This window comes from Stigmatopora argus, chromosome 21, assembly GCF_051989625.1.
Source record: "Stigmatopora argus isolate UIUO_Sarg chromosome 21, RoL_Sarg_1.0, whole genome shotgun sequence".
In the NCBI taxonomy this organism is placed as follows: Eukaryota; Metazoa; Chordata; class Actinopteri; order Syngnathiformes; family Syngnathidae; genus Stigmatopora; species Stigmatopora argus.
Genome location: NC_135407.1, coordinates 8,132,770 through 8,156,193, shown reverse-complemented (window position 1 = coordinate 8,156,193; position 23,424 = coordinate 8,132,770). Strand labels below are relative to the sequence as shown.

At 37.1% G+C, this 23,424-nt stretch overlaps 2 protein-coding genes and 1 long non-coding RNA gene across 4 annotated transcripts; 1 reads left to right on the top strand and 2 right to left on the bottom strand.

The window, feature by feature from the left end:
* Positions 1 to 202: 202 nt before the first annotated feature.
* On the bottom strand, positions 203 to 13,229 carry cdcp1b (CUB domain containing protein 1b). Its single transcript, XM_077591319.1, has 13 exons — positions 12,964 to 13,229; positions 11,133 to 11,357; positions 9,398 to 9,739; positions 9,078 to 9,293; positions 8,640 to 8,990; positions 7,631 to 7,846; positions 7,197 to 7,553; positions 6,002 to 6,366; positions 5,729 to 5,954; positions 4,201 to 4,557; positions 2,499 to 2,855; positions 2,336 to 2,417; positions 203 to 972 (listed from the first exon to the last, which is right to left on the bottom strand). The coding sequence occupies exons 1-13, from the start codon at positions 13,013 to 13,015 to the stop codon at positions 474 to 476; spliced, it is 3,645 nt and encodes a 1,214-aa protein (XP_077447445.1). The 5' UTR covers positions 13,016 to 13,229; the 3' UTR covers positions 203 to 473.
* A 3,967-nt stretch (positions 13,230 to 17,196) lies between these two features.
* limd1b (LIM domains containing 1b) lies at positions 17,197 to 22,033 on the top strand. 2 transcript variants are annotated; one of them, XM_077590333.1, is made up of 7 exons: positions 17,197 to 17,331; positions 17,506 to 17,607; positions 18,893 to 18,960; positions 20,858 to 20,920; positions 21,000 to 21,130; positions 21,243 to 21,294; positions 21,737 to 22,033. In XM_077590333.1, the coding sequence occupies exons 1-7, from the start codon at positions 17,298 to 17,300 to the stop codon at positions 21,818 to 21,820; spliced, it is 534 nt and encodes a 177-aa protein (XP_077446459.1). In that variant the 5' UTR covers positions 17,197 to 17,297; the 3' UTR covers positions 21,821 to 22,033. The 2 variants fall into 2 exon arrangements, with proteins under 2 accessions (XP_077446459.1, XP_077446457.1); XM_077590331.1 differs by having other exon boundaries at positions 20,997 to 21,130.
* LOC144066925 (uncharacterized) lies at positions 20,849 to 23,412 on the bottom strand. Its single transcript, XR_013297790.1, has 3 exons — positions 23,387 to 23,412; positions 22,506 to 22,585; positions 20,849 to 21,084 (listed from the first exon to the last, which is right to left on the bottom strand). It is a non-coding gene; the product is annotated as an uncharacterized LOC144066925 (long non-coding RNA).
* Between the last annotated feature and the right edge of the window lie 12 nt (positions 23,413 to 23,424).

The window sequence follows — 23,424 nt, the reverse complement described above, 5'->3', positions numbered from 1 at the left end:
CCACAAACTTCACATCGGTGAAGATATGCTAACCACAAAAACCACTGTGCTGACCTGAAATAGCTTCAAGCTTTCATAATTATAAGAAGCGGTAGTAACAAACTATGCAAACCTGGATTGGAATAGTTACTGCAGTAGAAATTGTTTAAAAAAAAACTTTTACAAAACTACTCGTTCTTGCTTTAATCACAAAAAGACAGGCTGGTTATCACCTAAAATTTATTTTTAAAAAAGCATTCACAATAGAACAACAGTAAAAGAAAAAACAACACCTGAAACATTTTCCCTGCTCCAAAAACCAAACCGCATGAGCAGAGATGAAAATATACAAAATGAAGGCTCCAAAACGTAGTTCACAGCTCCTGTTGTGGAGGCTTGTAAAAATCTCAAGTTTAAAAAGTATCAACTCAGATTCCCTGAGTGAGACTGAGGCACCGAAATTTCTATTTCTCATCATTTTCCCCCCCCAAGTCCTACAAGAACTCGTCCAACGGAGGCGGTTCTGGTTCCATTTCGGCCGCCGACAGGCGGAAGGTGTTCATCTCTCCCGTGTTTTTGAATGTGTAAAGTTCATTGTCGACCATTCTGCGATCCTGAAATCCCAGACTATCCTGCCTGTCGATGGGCGTGCGTGGACGAGGCGGGATGAACGACTCCGACGGATCCAAGAACGTATTGAAATGGTCCATCTCGGGTTCCGGCTCTGGTTCGTTAATGACGGGCAGCTCTGAAGGCCCGGTAAATGTATGGTAAGAGTCCAACTGTATTCCTTTAAAATGGTCTTGCATGCTGTCCGCATAGCTGGAATCCCCTAAAAGGTTACCATACATCATAGTTTCATCTATGGAGGCGTACACATGGGACTCGTTGTTAGACCGTGATTTGCCAAACTGTCTCTCGCCGGATCTGAAAATATTCCCTCTGCCCATGTAGATGGAGGCTTCTTTGTCCTTGTGCTCTTTTTTCTTTTTCCTATTAGGAAAAAAAGACAAAAAAAATCATTGAGATTCTTGTAATGGTGCAAATATTGCATCATTATGGTGGGACAGGAGTGGTCTGTAGAGATCTTCTAAGCCTTCTCTCCAGGCTTAAACATTTACCTGACCTTAATTTAATCCTTGGATGAGATCATATTCATTTATTTTCTGTTTTTTTTTGCAGCTAACAGTCATTTGCGGTTTCACTTTCATTTCAGCCAATCAGAATTCCACATCTATGATTTATATCATGGCAAGGTCATCTAACAAGGGGAAAGAATTAAGGTTTCAAGCTCATGCCACGTGGGCTGAATTCAGCCCACAATATATTTTTGTTATAATATTTATACTATGTATATACTATATACAGTGGTACCTCGTGATACAACATGCTCGTCATACATGCTCGTGGTACGACGAAAATTTCGATTGAATAATTCCCTCGCGATACAATTAAAATTTCGAGATGCAACGAAGCTAGGTGGCCATGACATGAGGCTGTTTATCATTGTCTCTTTTTGCCGCATCTCTTTGGTGTATAACAATATCTACGAGCACGGAACGATTAATTCAGACGAGTTTCTCATAGGACCAGGAAACGCACAACGCGCGGGCAAAAAGAGGGCTTTCTGGGTAATGAAGTATACTCGTGCACACAACACCAATAGCCAATGGCACCCTTTCTCAGAATAAAACTTCATTACCCACAATCAATACGTGGGTAAGCTCAGCTTTTGTATTTCCTGTTATTCTTTCTAAGCTCCCGCGATCGTTCTTTCAAGACTAGTTCTCGTTGGCAAGTGGTCGTGCGTTATCCTATTGTGAGGACATTTGTGTGCATCATTTTCGGAATATTTTGAAGGCAATGCAACAGCAAACAGTCCATCGATAACGAACGTTCCAATATCCTGTTTTTTGTGTTTTTTCAGAGGGTTGGAACGAATTAATTTGTTTTCAATTCATTTCAATGGGAAACGTTCACTCGAGTTACGAAAAGCTCAACATACGATCTCAGTCTCGGAACGGATTACGATCGTATGTCGAGGTACCACTGTATGTTTGTTCTTGGTTTATGACAAATTAAAAAACTGCTCCCTAAAAATGCAATATATACTCCAGTGAGTTTTATATTATGTACATTCTTTGGTTATTGTGATTTATAATTTTTTTTCCCTCTCATTGCGCATTCTTTGGCTATTACGACATACTCCGGTTCGACTTATAGTCCGAAAAATACGGTAAGTGCAACTGGGAAGAAGCGGCGACAGAACAAAAAAAATACCTTTTAGAATATATTGTTGTATGCAATTATATAAATATAAAATATGCATTGTAAAGTTATACAGGGAGATACTTACTTTACAAAGAAACAGATTACCGCCAAGATGATGAGCAGAAGAAGAAGTGCACCCGCTATCCCGAGAAGGATGGCCAAAAGATCTGTGACAGTGAATTAAAATGTATTAGTCTTTTTTGGTTTATTTTTAGGATCAAATTGGTCCTACATGATTATTTCCTTACTGCTCTTCTGCTCCAAAACTATTTGTGTGACTGCTCCGAAATTTCCATCTTCTGGTATGCAGTTGGACATGTTGAGATAGAAGTCGCGAGGCACCAGTAACTTGTCGTCCATTTTCTCATCCTCCCGGCGGCTCAGAAGCTCCTCTTCAGAGTCCAGCATCTTCACCTTGATGGCAGTGTGTCTGTCGTTGCATTTGGGCTGGCTGACGTTGACAAACTGGACCCCCGCCTGGTACTGGTTTGGCACAGACACAATCCAGGAAACGGTGGATCCAGGCCTCATTCCTTTGGGCCAGTTGGGCGTGGCTAGCAGAGTTGGAGAGGTCTTATTGGGGCTGACTTGATAAATGATGGTCTCTGGAAGCAACAGTCATAAAACTCATTTTGTGCAAGAGTGCTCCCATGTGGGAAAAATGTGAACATACAACATTTCAAGTGGAAGGGTTATACACAGACAGATACATGAAAATGTATGCATTTTCCTAAAAAGCTATTCTATATGTTGTCCATTTACATGAATTATAAATTTATTAAATCTGTTTTTTTCACATAAGCAGTTTGTATACCATTTTTCCCTATATACTCTAACTCACATGTGTCAAAGTGGCGGCCCGGGGGCCAAATCTGGCCCGCCGTATCATTTTGTGTGGCCCGGGAAAGTAAATCATGTGTGCCGACTTTCTGTTTTAGGATCAAATTAAAATGAAGAGTATAGATGTATATTAAATTTCCTGATTTTCCCCCTTTTAAATCAATAATTGTAAATTTTTAATCATTTTTTTCAGTTTTTAGTTCAAAAATCATTTTGTAAAATCTAAAGATATATTTAAAAAAACTAAAATAAAACATTGTTTTAGATCTATAAAAAACTGAATATTCAGGGCTTTTAATCCAGATCTTTTAATTCATTTAAAAAAAAAAATCTAAATATTATATCTAAAATGGTCTGGCCCACATGAAATCGAGTTGACGTTAACGCGGCCCGCGAACCAACCCGAGTCTGACACCCCTGCTCCAACTAAAGAACCTTCCGGGGAACACTAAATTTGATGTACCATTCCCCACCTAGCGAGTAGACATTTGTGAAACTACTGTTACAGCGCAACCACAACTCAGATATTGGCTGCAATTAAAACAACAACAACAACAACAACAACAACAAGTTTGCCCTGCCTGATTCAACTAAGTACATTGGCACAAACGTTTGCCAAACATCAGTAACCTAAAGGATTTTAAAAAGAAAATTAAAAAAATAAAGTTTAACTCTAATGTACTTTTAGTGTTTCACAAAAATATTTTATTTTGTCTGTTAATTTGACAAATTATAATTGGCAAGTGAGGTAAGACTTTGCAAATACAGTACCTTTGCATGATGTACATAAGGTAATGAGCTATTACCTTGAAGAATAGATTGTAAAAAATGTTTTTTTTTAAATATATTTAGTTGCTTGGTCTGCATTCGTGCTTAATATAAAAGATTATGTTCTGTCTTGTTTTGAATGTATTCGTGCCGTAAAACTGTTGGCACAAAATGGCTCCACTCAAAAGCAGTGTCATGTTTTTGTTTGAGCATTATTTTGTCCATTATCAGTAGTCTAATAAATGTGCAATTTGCATTAAAAAAAATCTTCAACATGACACTATACACTTAGCCTTTAAGTAAGGGTCGCATTTTGTGATTATAGAAAAGGTAAGAGATTACCTGGGATCTCCTTGCTGAAGGTGACATTGAGAAAAGGCCCTTTGTTCTTGCTGAATTCTCGGGTCGTTGCCGTAATGGAGATATTGGCATGCACTTGAACTTTCTGGATAATTCCATTCGAGCAAAAGTCTCCCACGGAGAAGCCGTCGCTCTCCTCTACGTGAAGGAAAACAGGACCTTTACACTCCTGGCCAGGCACAGACTGTTGCAGACTCCCTGATGGTGAGACCAGATCGATGGTGCTATCCTGAGGGATGGTGAGATGCCAGGTAAAGCTGTGGAGAGGCATCCGTAAACAGGAGTCCAACGTGGGCACGGTGAGTAGAGTCTCGGAGCAAGAAGCCACATGCTGACAATCTGAAAATCAATTGTTTTTAGTTAAGATTCCTTGGAAATTCTAGCTTCACAACCGATATGGTCCACTGAAAAGAGATGGTTGTCAAAATGAGCTATGACCAATGTTCCCTCTAATTTTTTGTTTGTCTGGGCAGAAAGACAAACTCCCTGAGCACACTGAGTACCGGTGTGAGCAACATCATCTTTGCTTGCTATGGGCACACACCAGTATCACACCTGCCATAAGCAGGTGCATGTCTACTACACATAAATGATTTAGTAATAATAAAATGTAATGATTAATATCTATGAATGGGCGGCCCGGCGGATGAGTGGTTCGCACGTCTGCCTCACAGCTAAAAATAAATAAATACATTTAAAAAAATAAATAAAAATAGGATTTTATTTTGTGCGCTCCATATGATTTGCTGTGCGCAGAGAAGACGAGAGTAGTGCGCAATTGCGCACGCGCGCAGCTTAGAGGGAACATTGGCTATGACCTTTCACTTTGAGGTTTGTTTCATAAAATTGTGTTTGGACCAATTATAGGTTTAATTTTTTTTTAATCTCTGGTGCATTTTCAAGCAGCTTTCACCATGTTTACAATTATTAACTGTCAATTTTGTTATTTATTTATAAATTATATTTATTGTAATATAATTAATAAAAAAAATATTATATATATTATAATAAAAATAATATGTAATAATTTATTTTTATATTTATTTATTAATGTATTTATATATTTATTTATTTTATTAATTTATTTATTACCTATCTATTTAGGTCTAAAATGTATTTTCCTGTATCTGCATTCTCACCCTCTTGCTGCTGTGAGAATGAAATTTCCCGAATACGGGATGAATCAAGTTATCCAATCCAAATGCAATATGCGGGCAGCTAGTAGCAACAGCAATTATTTGACCAAACTGAACAAATTTAGGGTGTAAAATAAAGCATGGTTGATAAGGAATTTTGAAGGCCATCAACTGCTTTTTGGTCGTTTTCGTAGATTTTACAGTATGATCTTTAATGATCCCAAGTCTTAATCAGATTTAAAATATCTTGATGGTTTTGTAAAGCTTATCAAAAGTGCAGTAAAGATAAGCATCTGATTTTGTACATTTTTGAGCGCATGTCTGCTTTCAGTGACTGGCTCACATATTCAAAAGAAATGCATACAAACTCTTACCAATAACTTTACTAGCTGTCAATCGCACATCTTCATAAGGACAGTCCAGGAAGGAAAGCTGGGCTTTACTGCCAGCATCCACATTTATCTTCTTTGAAAGCTGTGAATTTACACTCATCTCGCAGTAGGGATCAGAACCCACTTTTTCAATTTGCAGGGACACTTTTTGGTCTTTGATCAGGTCGACTGTGCAGAGAACTGATGGGAAATATGCAGGAAAAGCAATCAATTAGGGAATGGAACTGAATCTCATGTTAGAAATCAATATTTAAGTGTACCTGGATGTCCACTTCTCATAGTAGAAACGCTGAATTTCAAAGTGAGGCCTTGCAACGTCCGGTTGGTTTCACAGTTCTTCAATACCATTCCAAAGTTGCCTTGCTGATCCTCAGGCTGCTTGTCAGTCAGACCGGTTTTGATCATCTTTTTGTCCTGTTTTCTGTACTCTAGTTCCACATCCTTGCTGAGGCACTCCGGCGCCATGTGATCATGAAAATGTACACTGTAGTTGTGCATTGCGGGCACAACAAAGTCCCACTGCATCTGCTGGTTGTCAGGGAAATCATTGGGATAATTGGCAGAGATGAAGGTCGTGTCAGAGACACCACGTGGTAGGTTGACATTCACAATAGCGACCACTGAAAAAGAAGGGTGAAAATTTTCTGTCTCAACATGAGTGGATTGTCAAAACACAGTGGCAGTAAAATTTGAATGACATGTCTTGCGTTATGGCGTTTCGTCTGTGTGCGGTCGATTGGTCGCCGGTCTTTTGGTCGCGGCCTTTTGGTCGCGGTCTTTTGGTCGCTGCCTTTTGGTCGCGGTCTTTGGTCGCCCCGACCGCAACAACGGGCGACCAAAAGACCGGCGACCAAAAGACCGGCGGCAAAACAAGGTAAAACAACACGGTCTACGTGTCAATAAAAGCCAACAATGGCCATGAGCAGTTTCACTGAGCTGACGTGTGTGTATAAGAGTTTGTATGTACATGCGTTGTCCCTTTAAGAAGCTACGTCAGTCAGGGTCTTAACAAGTTCTCCAACAAAAAACACTAAAAGTCCGGGAAATTTGGAGCTTTTCTTTAGCCTAATAATTACTAGGGCATTAAGTATGACTAAATAGTATTTTGCAGTTTGTATTTAGGGAATTTGAGCAACGATTTAAATGGTAATTATCACTTACCTCCCGGGCGACCAATCGACCGTGTACCGTTTCGTCTGACACCTTGCAGTTTCATGCATGTCAAGTCTAATTTGTGCGTATATAAGCCGTACCCTCCATTCAGTCATCTTTTTTTAGCGGTGTATATGCGAGAAAATACGGTAATAAAAAAAATATTGGCAAAAAATCTGAAAAATATCAAAACTGCAGTGCCCGTCCGGTAACAAAAAAAACATCATGACTTCAGTTAGCATTAAAGATTAACTGTTCCCCACAGTTTAGTATCAGTCATGTTAGCCTATCCACTTACTGCTGGTCTCAGGTCCAACACTGAGTTTGAAGTCTACCGGATCCATCGGTCTGTCTCCTGGCACCCGAAGAGAGACGCGACCCTTGTAGCGCACCTGGATACTGGTCACAGAACCGCCCTTGCAGAAGGTTCCAATAGTGGCAGGGCCCGTTCGCAGATAGGTCACAAGAACATATGTGTGCTCATCCGGACACGTCTCTTCATTGGAAATCTGCTTCATTCCTGGATCGGGGAAATCCAGTTGAAAGGCTCGAATGGAGTTGACTTTCAAGTCCCATGTAAAGGTCCGGTTGAAATCAGGGAAGAGTGAAGACTCAGCTTGGACGATATTGCCAGAGCAGGAAGTCGCTGTGCAATCTGAATTTACATGAAAACACAAGTCAAATTTGGTTGAACAAACTTGGACTATTATTAAATTGGACTGGAGCCAATACCAATTTCTCTGTTGATCTCCACTTTGAAGACATCCTCAGGTTGAGGACAAGTGAATTCCACGGATGTGTTACGAGATTCTCTCAGAGTGAGGCTTTTTGGATCACATGTCTGTTTCGGGGGTTGGCCTAAACACACGCTGCAGTCAGGTTCGACTGTGTCTCTGCTGAGAATAATGATGGTTTCCGGGTCAGGGGTCACAGACAGCCTTCTGCCAGCTGATGGATGGTAAAAGACAAAAACATGAGAAAGATTTCTCAAAGAAAAGCCTTAAGGCACATGTGTCAAAGTGGCGGCCCAGGGGCCAAATCTGGCCCGCCGCATCATTTTGTGTGGCCCGGGAAAGTAAATCACTTTCTGTTTTAGGATCAAATTAAAATGAAGAGTATAAATGTATATAATATTTCCTGATTTTCCCCTTTTTAAATCAATATTTGCAATTTTTATCCATTTTTTTCTTTTGGTGTTTTTAGGTCAAAAAGCATTTTGTGAAATCTAAAAATATATATATATAAATATTTTCGGTTTTCCACTTTAATATTGAATATAATTTAAAAAAAATGTTTCCATTTGAAATGAAAAACAAATGATTATTAGATGTTTTCCCTTACCAAGAAAAAAAAGTTCAAATAAACAGTTTTATATCTATAAAAAAAACTGAATATTTAGGGATTTTGATTACATTTTCTGATTTTCCCTCTTTTAAATCAATAATTGTAATTTTTTAGTATTTTTTTCTGTGTTTTAGTTCAAAAATCTTTTTGTAAAATCTAAAACTATATTTTAAAAAAAAGCTAAAATAAACATTGTTTTAGATCTATAAAAACTGAATATTCAGGGCTTTTAATCCAGTTCTTTTAATCCATTTATAAAAAAAATCTAAATATTATATCTAAAATCAAGTTGACGTTAAAGCGGCCCGCGAACCAACGGGAGTCTGACACCCCTGCCTTAAGGAATCAGAGGGCTAAAATATTATGAAGTTAAAGATGATGTATGTAGGACACTTGCCTCTGGGTGTTGCTTTGGCGGTGAAAACCGTCCTGTCCATTTCTTCTCCTTGAGGCACCTCCACGATTAAGGAAGTCCTCCCAAGAAGCTCCAAATGGGACACGGGTCCACCTCTGCAGTAGCTGTTGGTCTTGATCTGGCCATCGTTCTTCTTTGTGCTCACAAAGTACTGTGGTCCCTCTTGACATTTGTCTTCTGCTGATATCTGCTTCAAGCTGTCCCTAGGCAGGTCCAAAGTCAGGATGGTCCTCTCTGGGACATTGATGTCCCATTGTAGGGATCTTTTAAAGTCCTTCCAGGTGTTTGGATCGGTTTCTCCTGCAGTAGGTGAGCATGAATTCTTGGTGCATTCTGAGAAGAGAGTATAATATGAATTTCACAATTTCTGTATATCTCCTCTTATCATTCTAATTTACTGACAGAACTTGAATGTCTCACCTATGGCCTTCTTCACCTCCACACTGTACACCTCTTGAGGTTTTAGGCAACTGAAGTCAACGTCGACATTTTGCACGTCACTCAGGGTCATTCCAATCTCGTTGCAGGTGCGGGCTGAATCGACACCGGAACACAGCTCGCATTGTGGTTCCTGCGAGAACTTGTTGATCGCTATAGTCGTGCTGGAATCAACAGTCACAACTACGGTTCGGCCCTCTAAACAAGAAGTTGGACAAGAAATAAAATTACTGTTTGTTCCGTTCAGGGGGGGAAAAGCAATTTTGAAATAATACTTTAAATATCTTAAAATATAATCTTACTTAGCGGTCCAGCAGAAGCCTGGAACACCACAGATTCCACCTGCATCTTTGGTTTAACTTGCAAAGACACGACAGCTTGATCAAGGAGGTCGAAATGGGTCACGGAACCCGCTTTGCAGTACAAAGTGTCTGCTTTGCTGCCCCCTTCAAACGTGGCCACTGAATACTGATATCCATCATTGCATGGCTGTGACATTTTCCGCAGTCCCTCTCCGAGGACAATCAGACGCACAACTGTCTTTTCAGGCGCACTGATCGTCCAAATGAATGTTCTGGAGAACTCGTTGAGAAGGGAGGGTTGAGTTTCTATTGTTGAAGGACTGCAGCTATCTTTTGTGCATTCTGCATATGACAAGGGAGATGAAACAACCATGCACAGAAAATGAAATTCAAACGTAAAATCAAGAGGTACAGATACTTTTTTTTGCTTGCTATTCTGGTTTACAACATTTTAAGACTGAAACCAAATATTCAATCTTAACTCTTGGTATATATGTCCATTTATTTCTGGACAATTAAAAAAAAAATAAAGCATACAGTAATACCTTGACATACGAATACCCCGACATACGAGGAATTTGAGATAAGAGTAAAATTCCAAGCAAATATTTGCCTCGAGATACGCGACCATTTTTGAGATATGAGCACACGAGACAGTCAGGTGGCCGAGATGCAAGAGGCTGCTTATGACTGTCTTTCTCGACGCAACTCCCTCGTGTAAAGATATTTACGAGCACTGGGCGGAGCATTGCATTATTTATTTTTTTAAATGAGTGGTGTACGCGTGGCGGAGCTTGCTCGCCAATACAAGAAGAGTACTTCCCGGACAAATTGGCAAATGGTCGTGCATTATGCTATTGTGAGGACATTCGTGTGCGTCATTCTCAGAATATTTTGAAGGGAAGACAAAAGCAAACAACCCTCGATAGGTTCCTTTTAAAAACTCCAACTGAAAGACAGGGTGGAGGCGGGGCAATCAGAGCCAACCCGGGAGAAAATGGTTTTAAAAAAATTAAACAAAATTAGAATTAAGTTTAGTGTAAGGTTAGAATAAACTTGTTTTTGAGTGTGTCTGTATCATAACCCAAGTTCATTTAAATTAGTATATGTTATGTTACGAGCGCGTTGCCGTGCAAAAAGTCTCTCTCTCATCCGCGCTACCGGCTGTTTGTACTGAATAATGTCTCTTTTTAGTATTCAACACCATAACCACTAGATAGTTATTAGTTACTCTGTTAGTAGATAGTGAATTAGAACAAATAAAAATGTTTTCCATTCCAATATCCTGTTTTTTGGTGGTTTTTCAGCCGGGCGGGAACTAATTAATTTGGATTTAGTTCGTTTCTATGGGAAAAGTTGATTTGAAATACCAGTTAATCGACATATGAGTTCGGTCCTGGAACGCATTAAGCTCGTATCTCAAGGTATGACTGTACACTGGCACCAGTATCTACTTTTTAGATTAGACAATGCCATTTAACAAATAAAATGTCCTGAAATTTTGATGTAATTGAAATGATCTTAAATTTATTAAACATAAAAAAATAATTGCTTCTATTTTTTCCCCACGTCCTGCAAGAACTCTAGGTAGGTGAATATCTTATCTCTCTGGCAATTAGAAGAGCCGTTGAAAAGCCTGACCAAAAGCACAGTATATGAAAATATTTGAATTTGCATAGCCAACCCAAAACAAAACTTTGCATAACCGGCTTCTATTAGATGTTTGTTCACTCACCGATTGTCTGACTGATAGTGACCAGGTAAGACTTTTCTATGGGATGGGAGCAATTGAAGAGTAGCTTAGCTTCCTTCTCAGGTTCCAAAACAAGAATCGAGTGGCACGACATTTGTGTGTCATTGTCCCCACTGACAGTACACACTGTACACTCATCCGAGGGTCTGCCAATTGACACCGTCACTGATGAGCCTTTGTCGGGCCGCACCGTCAGCTGCTTGCATTCTGAGGAAATGGACCAGATGAAGTCAGATGATGCAAGAAAAAGAAATGCAGAAATGTCTGCAGACATAACTGTGGAGATTGATACCAATGTCTGGCATATCATCCTTTAAATATGCTTCCAGGAGACTCTACTTGTCCTGGTGTATTCATTTTATTTGTAAAAAAAAAAAAACATCAATAGTTTCATTAATTATACGGTTTTCGTGGAACGAGTATTTCATTTGAATATACACCTGCAGTCGAGAGTTTTGAGAAATTACACAATTCTGTCAGATGAGAAAGTTTCAAAACGTTTGACCAAGGTGCAAGTAATAATTTTAAGCTTCAGAAGTAATAAAACTGTCAAATGCATTCAAATTCTAACTTAAGATTTGAAGGAGATGAAAACTGCTCTACATGTAAATTTAAGCTACAAATGTAGCCTAAACAAGGACTGTAAAAAAACTGTTGCTGAGAATTTAACTTGTAGTTCTACAAACATTTATATTTCTTTAAGATGCAATTCTGTTTGCACATGCTGACGTCTCCAACTACTACTAGAGTTAAACATTTGGAGAATAATTCATTTTGTATTCAATTCAATTTAATGTCATTTATTTTTGTTGAACACGTACGTAACATACTATTGTTCTAGCATTTTTTTCTCATGGTAAACTACACCATCAAAGCATTTGTGATGTACGCATTTAGTGGTGTGAAATTTTGAAAAATGACATTTCAACAGTGTTTCAAATCTTGTTACATTGCATATATTGCAATGTCACTGTGGTTGATGGAAGGTGAAGAAATTGCTGCCAAATATAGTTCAATTGCATTTAACTTTTCAGTACAGAACATATGCATTTAATCCTCAAAACTTCATTTTTATGAATACAAGTATATCTTTAAAAAAATACATTGCCAGGAGAATTAATATAGACAAACAGACAGCAAATGTATTCAAAAACCAAATTTGAGGACAAAGAAAATTTAAAGTGCTTTCTTCAAGACACAATTAACCGAAATATAAACATGAAAAACAAAACAAAAACCACCACAAACATATAATCCTTTGCTATGATGTACATTGACCTTGAAATATTTCGAGTGTTTTTCCACTTCTTAGCAAGCACACGTTTAGTAAATCTCAATTTGAAGTAAATAGTACATACATAAACACGCACACGCACACGCACACGCACACGCACATTTGAAAACTTTCTACAAAACACACGCCAAAATGCTGCTTCCCTTACCAAAGGATAATCAACAAAAAGGCCCAGTTTCTAGTCGACAAAAGGACAGTCAGTTTGTAGCAGATTGCTAGTCAATTATTAATGAAACGATGATCATTTCGAGCCTCAGAGGAAGCGCCATAAATGCCTCATGAAGCTTTTTGAATGCCCTTCTATGTGCAAACCCTTCCTTTCGTTACATACTCGAACACATTCGTCTGTTTCTGTCATGTTTTATAAGACAAAACGCCAACAATAACGCATTAAAAAGTGAACTGGTTAAACAGGAACAAACCCCGCTTGACCCATTTCGCCAGTTATATCCATACACACATTAAAGACACGTTTTAAAATGACCTAAACCCGAAATATCGCAGTTTGTAAAGTCTCACCTGATGAGTTGAGGATAATCAACAAGAAAAGTCCGCAGGTGGCGAGCCACATGATTGCTTGATTTCTCCTGACTTCCAAAACACGTCCAGAAATAAACGTTTAAAATGAGTTCCCCGAAAAAAACGTTTAAAATGAGTTCCCCGCCGCAAAAAAACAACAAAAAAAAACACAACAAAACAAAAACGTAATAAAGAGAGGCTGTCGTGTCTCAAAGTCGCATTTTGAGTTGGTCCCGCATTACAGCGATGACAAGCAGCCACTTCCTGCTTACCTGGCAACAGGGGCGTGGTCCGCGGGCAGGCTGACTTGTTCAAACCTGACAGGTGAGCTCACACCCACCGACTGTTGCGCTAACACATTTGCCGTACGCACGTGAAGAATTCTTTCGTTCTCGTGGAGCACAATGGCGGCTCTATTTATATAAGCACTGATCTGAAATATGCGGGGATGGATGTTTGTCACACATGCACACACAGAGCAGTGGCGGTGCTAGTTTGAAAGTCCCTAAGGGTGGGCATAATGGTGCCCCACCATATGATGGAGTGGCATCTATCATTATTTACCATCTCATCATCATTATTAAAGCGCTGAGGGCATCTCTGCTTTTTTGCTATGTATTAATTAGTAAGAAATAAATCTTTTTCATAGGTAAACAGAAGGAATAGACCAGGGGGTGACGAACATACGGCTCTCGGGCCGCATGCGGCTCCCGGCCAAAATGCCACAGCAACCTCCGATTGATGTGTTAAATCTGGCTAAGTTGGATTGAATTGAATGCTTTTATTGTCATTATACAAGTATAATGAGACTTAACGCCTCGCCACGAAGTGTAAAAAAACCCATCAACAAACAGACAAATAAATAATAACAATAACTAATTTAAAAAGTAGCCAACATAACAAGTAGTCAACAACAAAAATAAGTAAGGAAGTGCACAAATAACATCTCTCATCTCATTTTCTGAACCGGTTTATCCTCATTAAGGTCGAACAGGGTGCTGGAGCCAACCCCAGCTGTCTCTGGGTCAGAGGCGGGGGACACCATTGAATCGGTGGCCAGCCAATCACAGGGCACAAGAAGACAGACAACCATGTACACTCACACCCAACCTCAGGGCAATTTAGAGTGTCCAATCAACCTACCATGCATGTTTTTGGCATGTGGGAGGAAACCAGAGTACCTGGAGGAAACCCACGCAGGCCCAGGAAGAACATGCAAACTTATCAATAATAATAATAATAATAATAATAATAATAATAATAATAATAATAATAATAATAATAATAATACCAATAATAATAACGATAATAATGATAGTAATGATGATAATGATAATAATGATAATAATAATGATAATAATGATGATAATGATAATAATGATAATAATGATAATAATGATAATAATGATAATAATAATAATAATAATAATAACAATAACAATGATAATAGCAATAATAATAATGACAATACTAATAATAATTACATAAAAATAATAATTAAATAAAAGTACTAATAACAATAACAATGATAATAACAATAATAATAATAATAACAATAATAATGATTACATAAAAATAATAATAACAATAACAATGATAATAATAATAACAATAATAATAATTACATAAAAAAATAACAATGATAATAATAATTAATAAATAGTACATCAATACGTATTAGTCAACATGAATAAGTGGTCACATAAATAAGTATATACATTTTAAAGTGGTTAGCAGTAAGTCTTGATTAGGTCCATTTGATGTGTGTGTTGAGGGTGGACACTTACCTTGAAAGGAACACATTGTTGTTTTGTAAGGTGAAGCAAGTGTTACAGTGAATAATATGGTTTAATTGTGTGTTTTATGTGTGTGTTTGTCTGTTTTGCCAGGTCACTGCATGGTGTGGCTCTGACTCTCACAGTTTAAAACTTTTAGTCTGTGTCTAACTTGTTCGCCAACCCTAGAATAGACTAAAACAATTTTTTGTGAGTTGTTGCTGAGGTTTTTTTTAACTCATGTATGGGTGCAGAATATGGGATTCCTGTTTTTATAACTGTACTGTACTTTATGTTTTGTTAGTATATGTTTTGAATGTACAAATATTGACATACGATGAAATGTGAAATATAGACATGACTGTACTAATGTTTATTTAACACAATTATGTTTTTACAAAGGATATGGCTGCTTTCATTATATTGTTTGCAGAAACATAAGTTGATGTCAAAAATATTTTGCTAATGGCAAACAATTAGTACTATGACATTTTTAAAAACTACAGCAATAACTTTCGCGTCATTGGGCATCATAACCACATTGTATGAAACATGACAGAAATAATGTAATATACAATAATGATGAATAATAATACTAATAACAAAATTGAGACCTAGTATTCATATATATGTACACAACACATTTTTGCTAATATAGACCACTTTTATAATCAAATAATTAATACTCTGAACTACATAACCCAAACTGTCATGTCCACAAATGTGAATTTTTCTTTGGTTATTACCAAAAATACAATGATGAATGTTTATTCAATGAATGTTCCCAGGGGGAAAAGCAATGAAAGGAAGCTAACAGACAATTTGGATTTATTTAATAAGTATTGATGGACAAAATATAATATATGATTCAGATATTTCTTAGGCCAGCAGAGAAGGCCTTGAAGGCCCTGACAGCCCGTCACTGCTTGTACCACATTTTTTAGTAGTTCCCTGTGCTTTTTAGTGAGAGAAGAAAAAAAGGCTTTGCGGGCCTATGGGAAATATTTGACTTAGTGAAATGATAAAAAATTAATGTGTCTAACATGTTCAATGCTCGCTTGTACGCCTGACAAGCTTCTACATGCCACAACAGAGACATTCCTGAAAGGAAACATACCCGAAGGGAAAGAATGCTTAGCGCGTGCATAAATACTGAATACATACATACATACACATCACTTTTCTTATATATAGATTTTCCATTAGTCTACCTTTGAACTAATGAGGTCGTCCTAAATGTACCGTTAACATCTTAAAAATATTGATCACAAAAAATGTGTTGAGTATTGACTTTGTAAGGATCATCTCCTTGTCAGAATTCACAGTGACACGCGTACACGCCAAATATCGCAAAGTAAGGGATGTTTTTGTTGAACTAGTCTGACAGCATGCAGAGGGGGCGCTTGAGTGGCTACAAGTGTTGCACTCGCAAACAAGGCAGCTCAGTGAGGAATCAGCAGCTGTCACAAATCCCTTCCCTCCCATGGTACTGTAAAAATGGGCCATGCACACAAGTGCCACGAGTTTGTAGGTTCTCATACCAAGGAATTGGGTTTCATGGCAAATGTTTCTTTCCCACACTAAGATGGGAGATGACCTCTCCTTACCAGTAACACCACTAACGCTGAATTGGCAAATTTGGATATATTCCCTGTATCTCATGTTAACACCAATCATTGTGTCCAGTGTTGTGGGTGATTCTTGTGTTGATGTTTAAGTAAACTTGTGTGGGTTTAAAAATAACAACAGTTTTTATGCATGTCAGAGGTCAAAATGAGCATGAGTTTGGTTTTAGGTCGCTATTTTTATGGTTTGTTTTTTCAAACCACTCTCTTTGAAATGAGTGATGTCACATAGAACTTTATTATTAAAGTATACTTGGCTATTTTGTACATTGTTTTTCAGTGGCGGTCCGTGCATTTTCTAGTAGCACCTTCAGCTATCGGAATCAATCCAACCCTCAAAAACTATTTTATGGCTATAAAACATCTACTGCAGCTACAGCTGTGACAAAAATCATCAATAATAACCTCATACAATTGAAATATTGTTTAGGAATATAGCCATATTCTTTTGGTCGCCCGTTGTCGCGGTCGGGGCGACCAAAAGACCGGCGACCAAAAGATGGCGACCAAAAGACCGGCGACCAATCGACCGCACACGGTACTAGATTATAATATTCATCAAAGAACTATTCTATCTACCCATTCTGCCATCCTTTATTGTGGAATGAACCCAGGTCCTCCCACTGTGAGGCAAGGCGCTAACCACTCATGCACCGTGCCACCTATGTGTAAAATTATCCCACAAAGTCTGCTGCCATCCTAAAACTCACCACCTATGAGTTCTGTGTGTGTTTGTGGGTGTGTATGTGGGTGGAGGGGGGTGGAGTGAACCTCTACGGTACCCCACCCTCCCTACTAGTAAGACCAATAGTACCAAACGCACCAGTTATAATCTGGGAAGGCAGATCAGGTTTCAGCTGTCTGTACAAAATTAAACACGTTGACTATTAGACAGACTGCTCTCCAAGGAAAGACAACTTGAACAAAGGAGGAAATGGACACCAGTGATAGTTCCAAATATTACTTTGGTAAGATGGTATACTCCCATATTATGAATATTGTCCACTTCATAGTGTGTCCTATTGATCTGGTCTTGCACTTGTGGAGGTAGACTTTACAACCACTTCAATGCATCAGTGTTCTACTCTGTATTGTCATTTGCATTAAGAACTGTGTTTTATTTCGTGTTTTTTTCGTTTCAGGTCGCTGTGCAAAATGTAGTAAAGATGTGTATGGTGCGGGAAAAGCTTGTCGGGCCATGGGACAAATATTCCATGAATGTTGTTTCACCTGCAGTGTTTGTAGTGAGTTTCTTGGGGGGGTTTGGGGGGGATTGAAAAGGGGGCGGGGTCTTTTACTATTATTAGTATTAGTATTAGTATAGTATTTTCTGCTCTGAGTTTTAATTTCAATTTTTTATCTATTTTTTTTTATTCGTAATTGAAATCCTAAAACTCTTTTTTTTGTATTTAAATATATTTTTAATTATGTTAAAAAGATATTGAATTCAAGTGAATCTTATTTAATTACATTAAAAAGATTTAAAAAAAAATTGAATTCAAGTGAATCTTATTTAATTACATTAAAAAGATTTTTTTTTTAAATTGAATTCAAGGGAATTAATATTAGTGCTGTTCCGATAGATAAATTAATGCCATCAAAGTTAAGTAAAGCTTTGTATATATATAGGAAAAACCTTTATGTAAAATACAGTTGCTCAAAGTATTAGTTTGCAATAATCTAATTTCTTAGACCTTTGATAATGGGATTTTTTTTTTACAGTAACCCCTCGATTATCGCGTCTTCACTTATTGCGATTTTTTTCTGCTATTAATTATGATTTTCTTTTTAAAGTTCATAAAAATGTGAAAATCCATGCTGAAATTCGTAAGCGAAGCCACTTTTACCACTAGGACTCAGCACTGAAGAAAAAAAAGTTATATTAGGGGTATTACTTTGCAATTTTTCGATTCGCAGCCATATTGTGACTGCATTTATACACGCACATTCATAATGTAGACAATCAAACGTCAGATTTGGACATTTATCATCGTCAATGGCACTGAAACATGACCATTCAAATGCCATCCTAGTTAAATAGCATACTTGCTAATTTTTCCTCTCTTTCTACCCTTTATTACAGATAAAAATATTAATTTCGGTGGTTTCTTTTTTCAATTCATGGAACAAAATTATTTCTGGTTGGATGCACATGATTAAGTGGTGTCTGTCCCTTTAAATTTGACATCACTGCTATTTATTAATGGTGTGGTATCATTGTTTGTAATGGTGCAAAACCGGAAATTTCTATTTTATTTGAGTTTGTAATATTTTCTTGTAAAATATGACTAAATAAGCAAAACATCATTTCTGTCGTTCTACACTAATCCAAACATCTAATAAGTATTAATGAAGTTCAAATGAAAATGTAATTTTGTTATTTATGTAAGTCTACCAAATAATAAGGTCATCACTGGTATTTAAAAGCAATATAGTCATACATTGTCATATTATTTTCAATTGGATGAAATGAAATTAAGCGTGCTCAAGTTTCCTTTAAATTAGTAAATTGGATTGTTTTCCCATTAGGTAAAAATCTACAAGGCAAGCCATTCTATACAGTGACGGGAAGTATCTATTGCGAGGAGGATTTTTTTGTAAGTAGACAGCAAGACATAAAATTGGTTGTAGCCTTTGGTTAGAGAAAGAATCTTAACTGAAGTATAACTTTGACATTTTGAATGTTTCAGCTTGTTTGGCAAATGCATTTTGGTGCGTTTACCTGTTTTATTGTGGGTTATTGTTGAATAATCGCGAGCTGTGACTGAGACAAGTCACAGATTCGAGAGTGCCAGATGAGAAAAACAGCTTCCTCCCTTAATACAATCGATGCAGTGTTCTTTTCTCAATATGCCTGTTTTTGCATTCATAAAAATAGAGCTCATTTGACTTGCCAAATACGTCTGGTTTTATTTCATTTAATCAAAAGCTACTTGTACCTACTTATTTATGTTACCACTTATTCATGGTGACTACTTATCTATGTTGACTACTACTTATTTTTTATGTTGACTACTACTTTAGTATTTTGACTACTACTTATTTTTTTATGTTGACTACTACTTTAGTATTTTGACTACTACTTATTTTTTATGTTGACTACTACTTTAGTATTTTGACTACTACTTATTTTTTATGTTGACTACTACTTTAGTATTTTGACTACTACTTATTTTTTATGTTGACTACTACTTTAGTATTTTGACTACTACTTATTTTTTATGTTGACTACTACTTTAGTATTTTGACTACTACTTATTTTTTATGTTGACTACTACTTATTTTTCATATTGACTACTACTTATTTTTTATGTTTACTACTACTTTAGTATTTTGACTACTACTTATTTTTTATGTTGACTACTACTTTAGTATTTTGACTACTACTTATTTTTTATGTTGACTACTACTTTAGTATTTTGACTACTACTTATTTTTTATGTTGACTACTACTTTAGTATTTTGACTACTACTTATTTTTTATGTTGACTACTACTTTAGTATTTTGACTACTACTTATTTTTTATGTTGACTACTACTTTAGTATTTTGACTACTACTTATTTTTTATGTTGACTACTACTTTAGTATTTTGACTACTACTTATTTTTTATGTTGACTACTACTTTAGTATTTTGACTACTACTTATTTTTTATGTTGACTACTACTTATTTTTTATGTTGACTACTACTTTAGTATTTTGACTACTACTTATTTTTTATGTTGACTACTATTTTTTTATGTTGACTACTACATTTGTATTTTGACTACTACTTATTTTTTATGTTAACTACTACTTTAGTATTTTGACTACTACTTATTTTTATGTTGACTACTACTTTAGTATTTGGACTACTACTTTAGTATTTTGACTACTACTTATTTTTTATTTTGACTACTACTTCAGTATTTTGACTACTACTTATTTATAATGTTGAATACTTATTTTTTACTGCTTATTTATCAATTATTTATTATTATATTATTATTTATTGATTATTTATTAATCCAGGACATGCATGGTAGGCTGATTGGACACTCTAAATTGCCCCTAGGTATGAGTGTGAGTGTGAATGGTTGTTTGTCTCCTTGTGCCCTGCGATTGGCTGGCCACCAATTCCTGCTGGGATAGGCTCCAGCACCCCCCACGACTCCAGTGAGGAAAAAGCGGTTCAGAAAATGAGAGATGATTATTTATCTGTTCGTTTGTTTGTTTGTTATTTGTGCACTGATATTTATGTTGTTGATACTTATTAATGTATTACTTATTTACTTATTAGTTATATTTTTTGTTATTACTACATTATTATTTATTTGTGTCTCTTGTTGTTGTGCACTTTGTGACGAGGCTTTAAATCTCATTTTGTTTAATGCATAAAAGCATTCATTTTAATTTAATTCAAGTTATTTCAGTGACCATTGTGTACTTCAACTGAAAAGCACCATCCATTTTGTTAATCAAATCTTACTCATTGGTACTTTTATTCCACATAGTACTCAAGAATTCACCCATCCTCTGACATGTGCTATGGTTGTAATCAGTTAATCACAGATCTGGTGAGTGGTGTATATATGTCAGTGTGTGTTTTTTTGGGGGGGTAAACATGAATAATATGAAGTGTTTGTGGACTAGCAGGTCCTTCAGGCTCTGGGGAAGTCGTACCACCCGACTTGTTTCTGCTGTGCTATTTGTCGACAAAGCTTGGAGGATGAGCCCTTCACTGTTGGCACAGACAACAAGGTTTACTGTATCAAAGACTACCACAAGTAAGTACATTCACTATTGATTGCCTCACCGAATAATGGGTCACACCCTTTTATTGCGTCAAATGACTAAGCCAAGAGCTGCAAGACAGGCTAAACATGTTGGTGGTTTCAGGGTGCAGGCGCCGAGCTGTGCCGCTTGTAATAAACCCATAATACCCACTGAGGTGAGCTTCTGCGAGCCGTTATTCTAGATCAGGGGTGCTCAAACTTTTTGTTCGAAGATCTACTTTTCAAGGAAGGAGCCAAATTTGCGAGATATTTTTCCCAGATTGGATTGGATAACTTTATTCATCCCGTATTCGGGAAATTTTCGTTGTCACAGTAGCAAGAGGGAGAGGATGCAGAAATAGGAAAGGCATTTTAGACATAAATAGATAGGTAATAAGTTAATAAATAAATATATTAATAGATATATACATACATGACATATATAAGCACATATATACATACATACACATATATGTACATGCATGCATACGGTAGGTCTTAACACTGTCATGTGATCTACTTAGCGATCAATTGGTAGCTTGCGATTGGCGTATTGAACACCCCTGTTCTACATTAATTGTATTTATGATGAAAATTTAATGAATCATTGTTTTTCAGGGTTGCACGGAATCTATTCGAGTGGTTTCACTCAACAAAAACTACCACGCGGAGTGCTTCGGAGGTGACGTCGACTTTGTTTGAAGATGGGATAGTAGATCAAATAAGTTTTATAATTTGTGGAATAAGTGAGTTATTATACTGTTAAGTTGTTCATTGGTTTTGAGTATGTTTTATATCATTAAAACATGAGAAAGATGATATTATAAATTGAGATTCATATATCCTGCACACGTATTTTGTCATTCATTCTACCGTGGAATGTTTTGAGTATATTTACATTTTTCAGTCCAAGTGCTGGATGATAAAAAGCAATATGTATTTATATCATTATGTCATATTAAATAAATAAACAGAAAATGGGCCCGGTGGGGCAAGTGGTTAGCACGTTGGCCTCACAGCTCTGGGATCTGAGTTCAAATCCAGGTCGGTTCCACCTGTGTGGAGTTTGCATGTTCGCGTGGGTTTCCCCTGGGTACTCTGGTTTCCTCCCATGTTCCAAAAACATGCATGATAGGCTGATTGGACACTTCAAATTGCCCCTAGGTATGGGTGTGAGACTGGCCACCGGTTCAGGGTGTCCCCCACCTTTGGCCCGGAGTCAGCTGGTATAGGCTCCAGCACCCCCTACGACCCCTAATGAGGATAAAACATTTCAGAAAATGAATGAATGGATGAAAGAATAGACCATTTAACTTTTTGGGGTAATTTATTGAGTTATTAGTATGCCAGCGGACCAAAGGGTCAGTGGTTAGTGCATTGGCCTCACCGTACAGAGGTCCTGGGCTCGAATCCAGGTTGGTCTTCCTGTGTGGAATTTCCCCAGGTACTTCACTTTACTCCCAGATTCTAAAAAACATGAATGGTAGGCTCCTAGACCAGAATAAATTGAACATTTAACGCTGTCAATAGCACTAAAATATGTGTAAAGTCATATTATTTCAAAAGGATATTAAGTCTATCACTTTCAATCAGAGTTAATAAATTAGGTAAATCATTTTTTTTCTTTATAGGGGTTTTGGAACAGCGACGCCTGGTGTCTTAATTAGCAAGTGACATGTTGGATCACAAAAATTGCATTTGAAACTTTGGTTTATTGTTGGATTGCTGACAAGGACAGCACACACGAAGTTGCTCAAGAGACTTTCGGTTTGTTGTTCAACATTTTTTTTTTAAAAGTCATTTTGTTAGTACAAGGGTTAATGTCAGGAATAAGCATAATACAAGAATAGTTTATGTTCAGAACAATATGTCATGGTAGGCAGCAATGTTTAATGTAAATAAAAAGTTACTTTAAAGTTACAGAACAGTGTTCTAAAGGAAGGAAGAGGTTACAGATTATAGTACTGAATATTGAGGAGTAAGCGACATCTAGTGGTTCATCATTGTAACACGTTCCACGACCTGCAGCCCATTCAGGTAAAAGAGAATGCTGTTCTGCTGTTGGGAAAAATAGCAAATGTTTGGAGAATGAGGAGTTGAGCCATAGTTTTGTTTTTACCTCCTCTCCCGCAGCCAAAATCTCCAGTATTTGTATTTAATCATTGATTGCTGCAAGGAAGTGGATTTTACCCGTTGAAGGCGCTATGAGAAAATGCACGGACCGCCACTGGGTAATAGTTATTGAGGGTTGGATTGATTCAGACGTACCAAAATGTAGTATAACCAGCCGCCGCCCTCCCTCGACA

Excerpts from the sequence above, each read along its gene's own strand:
- limd1b (XM_077590331.1), top strand. The coding sequence starts at position 17,298 with ATGGACACCAGTGATAGTTCCAAATATTACTTTG. Across the intron at positions 21,131-21,242 it reads TGTATCAAAGACTACCACAA|GGTGCAGGCGCCGAGCTGTG; the intron begins GTAAGTACATTC and ends TGGTGGTTTCAG. Across the intron at positions 21,295-21,736 it reads AACCCATAATACCCACTGAG|GGTTGCACGGAATCTATTCG; the intron begins GTGAGCTTCTGC and ends ATTGTTTTTCAG.
- cdcp1b (XM_077591319.1), bottom strand. The coding sequence starts at position 13,015 with ATGTGGCTCGCCACCTGCGGACTTTTCTTGTTGATTATCCTCAACTCA. Across the intron at positions 11,358-12,963 it reads GATTATCCTCAACTCATCAG|AATGCAAGCAGCTGACGGTG; the intron begins GTGAGACTTTAC and ends CCATTTCCTCAG. Across the intron at positions 8,991-9,077 it reads GGAGGTGAAGAAGGCCATAG|AATGCACCAAGAATTCATGC; the intron begins GTGAGACATTCA and ends CTCTCTTCTCAG.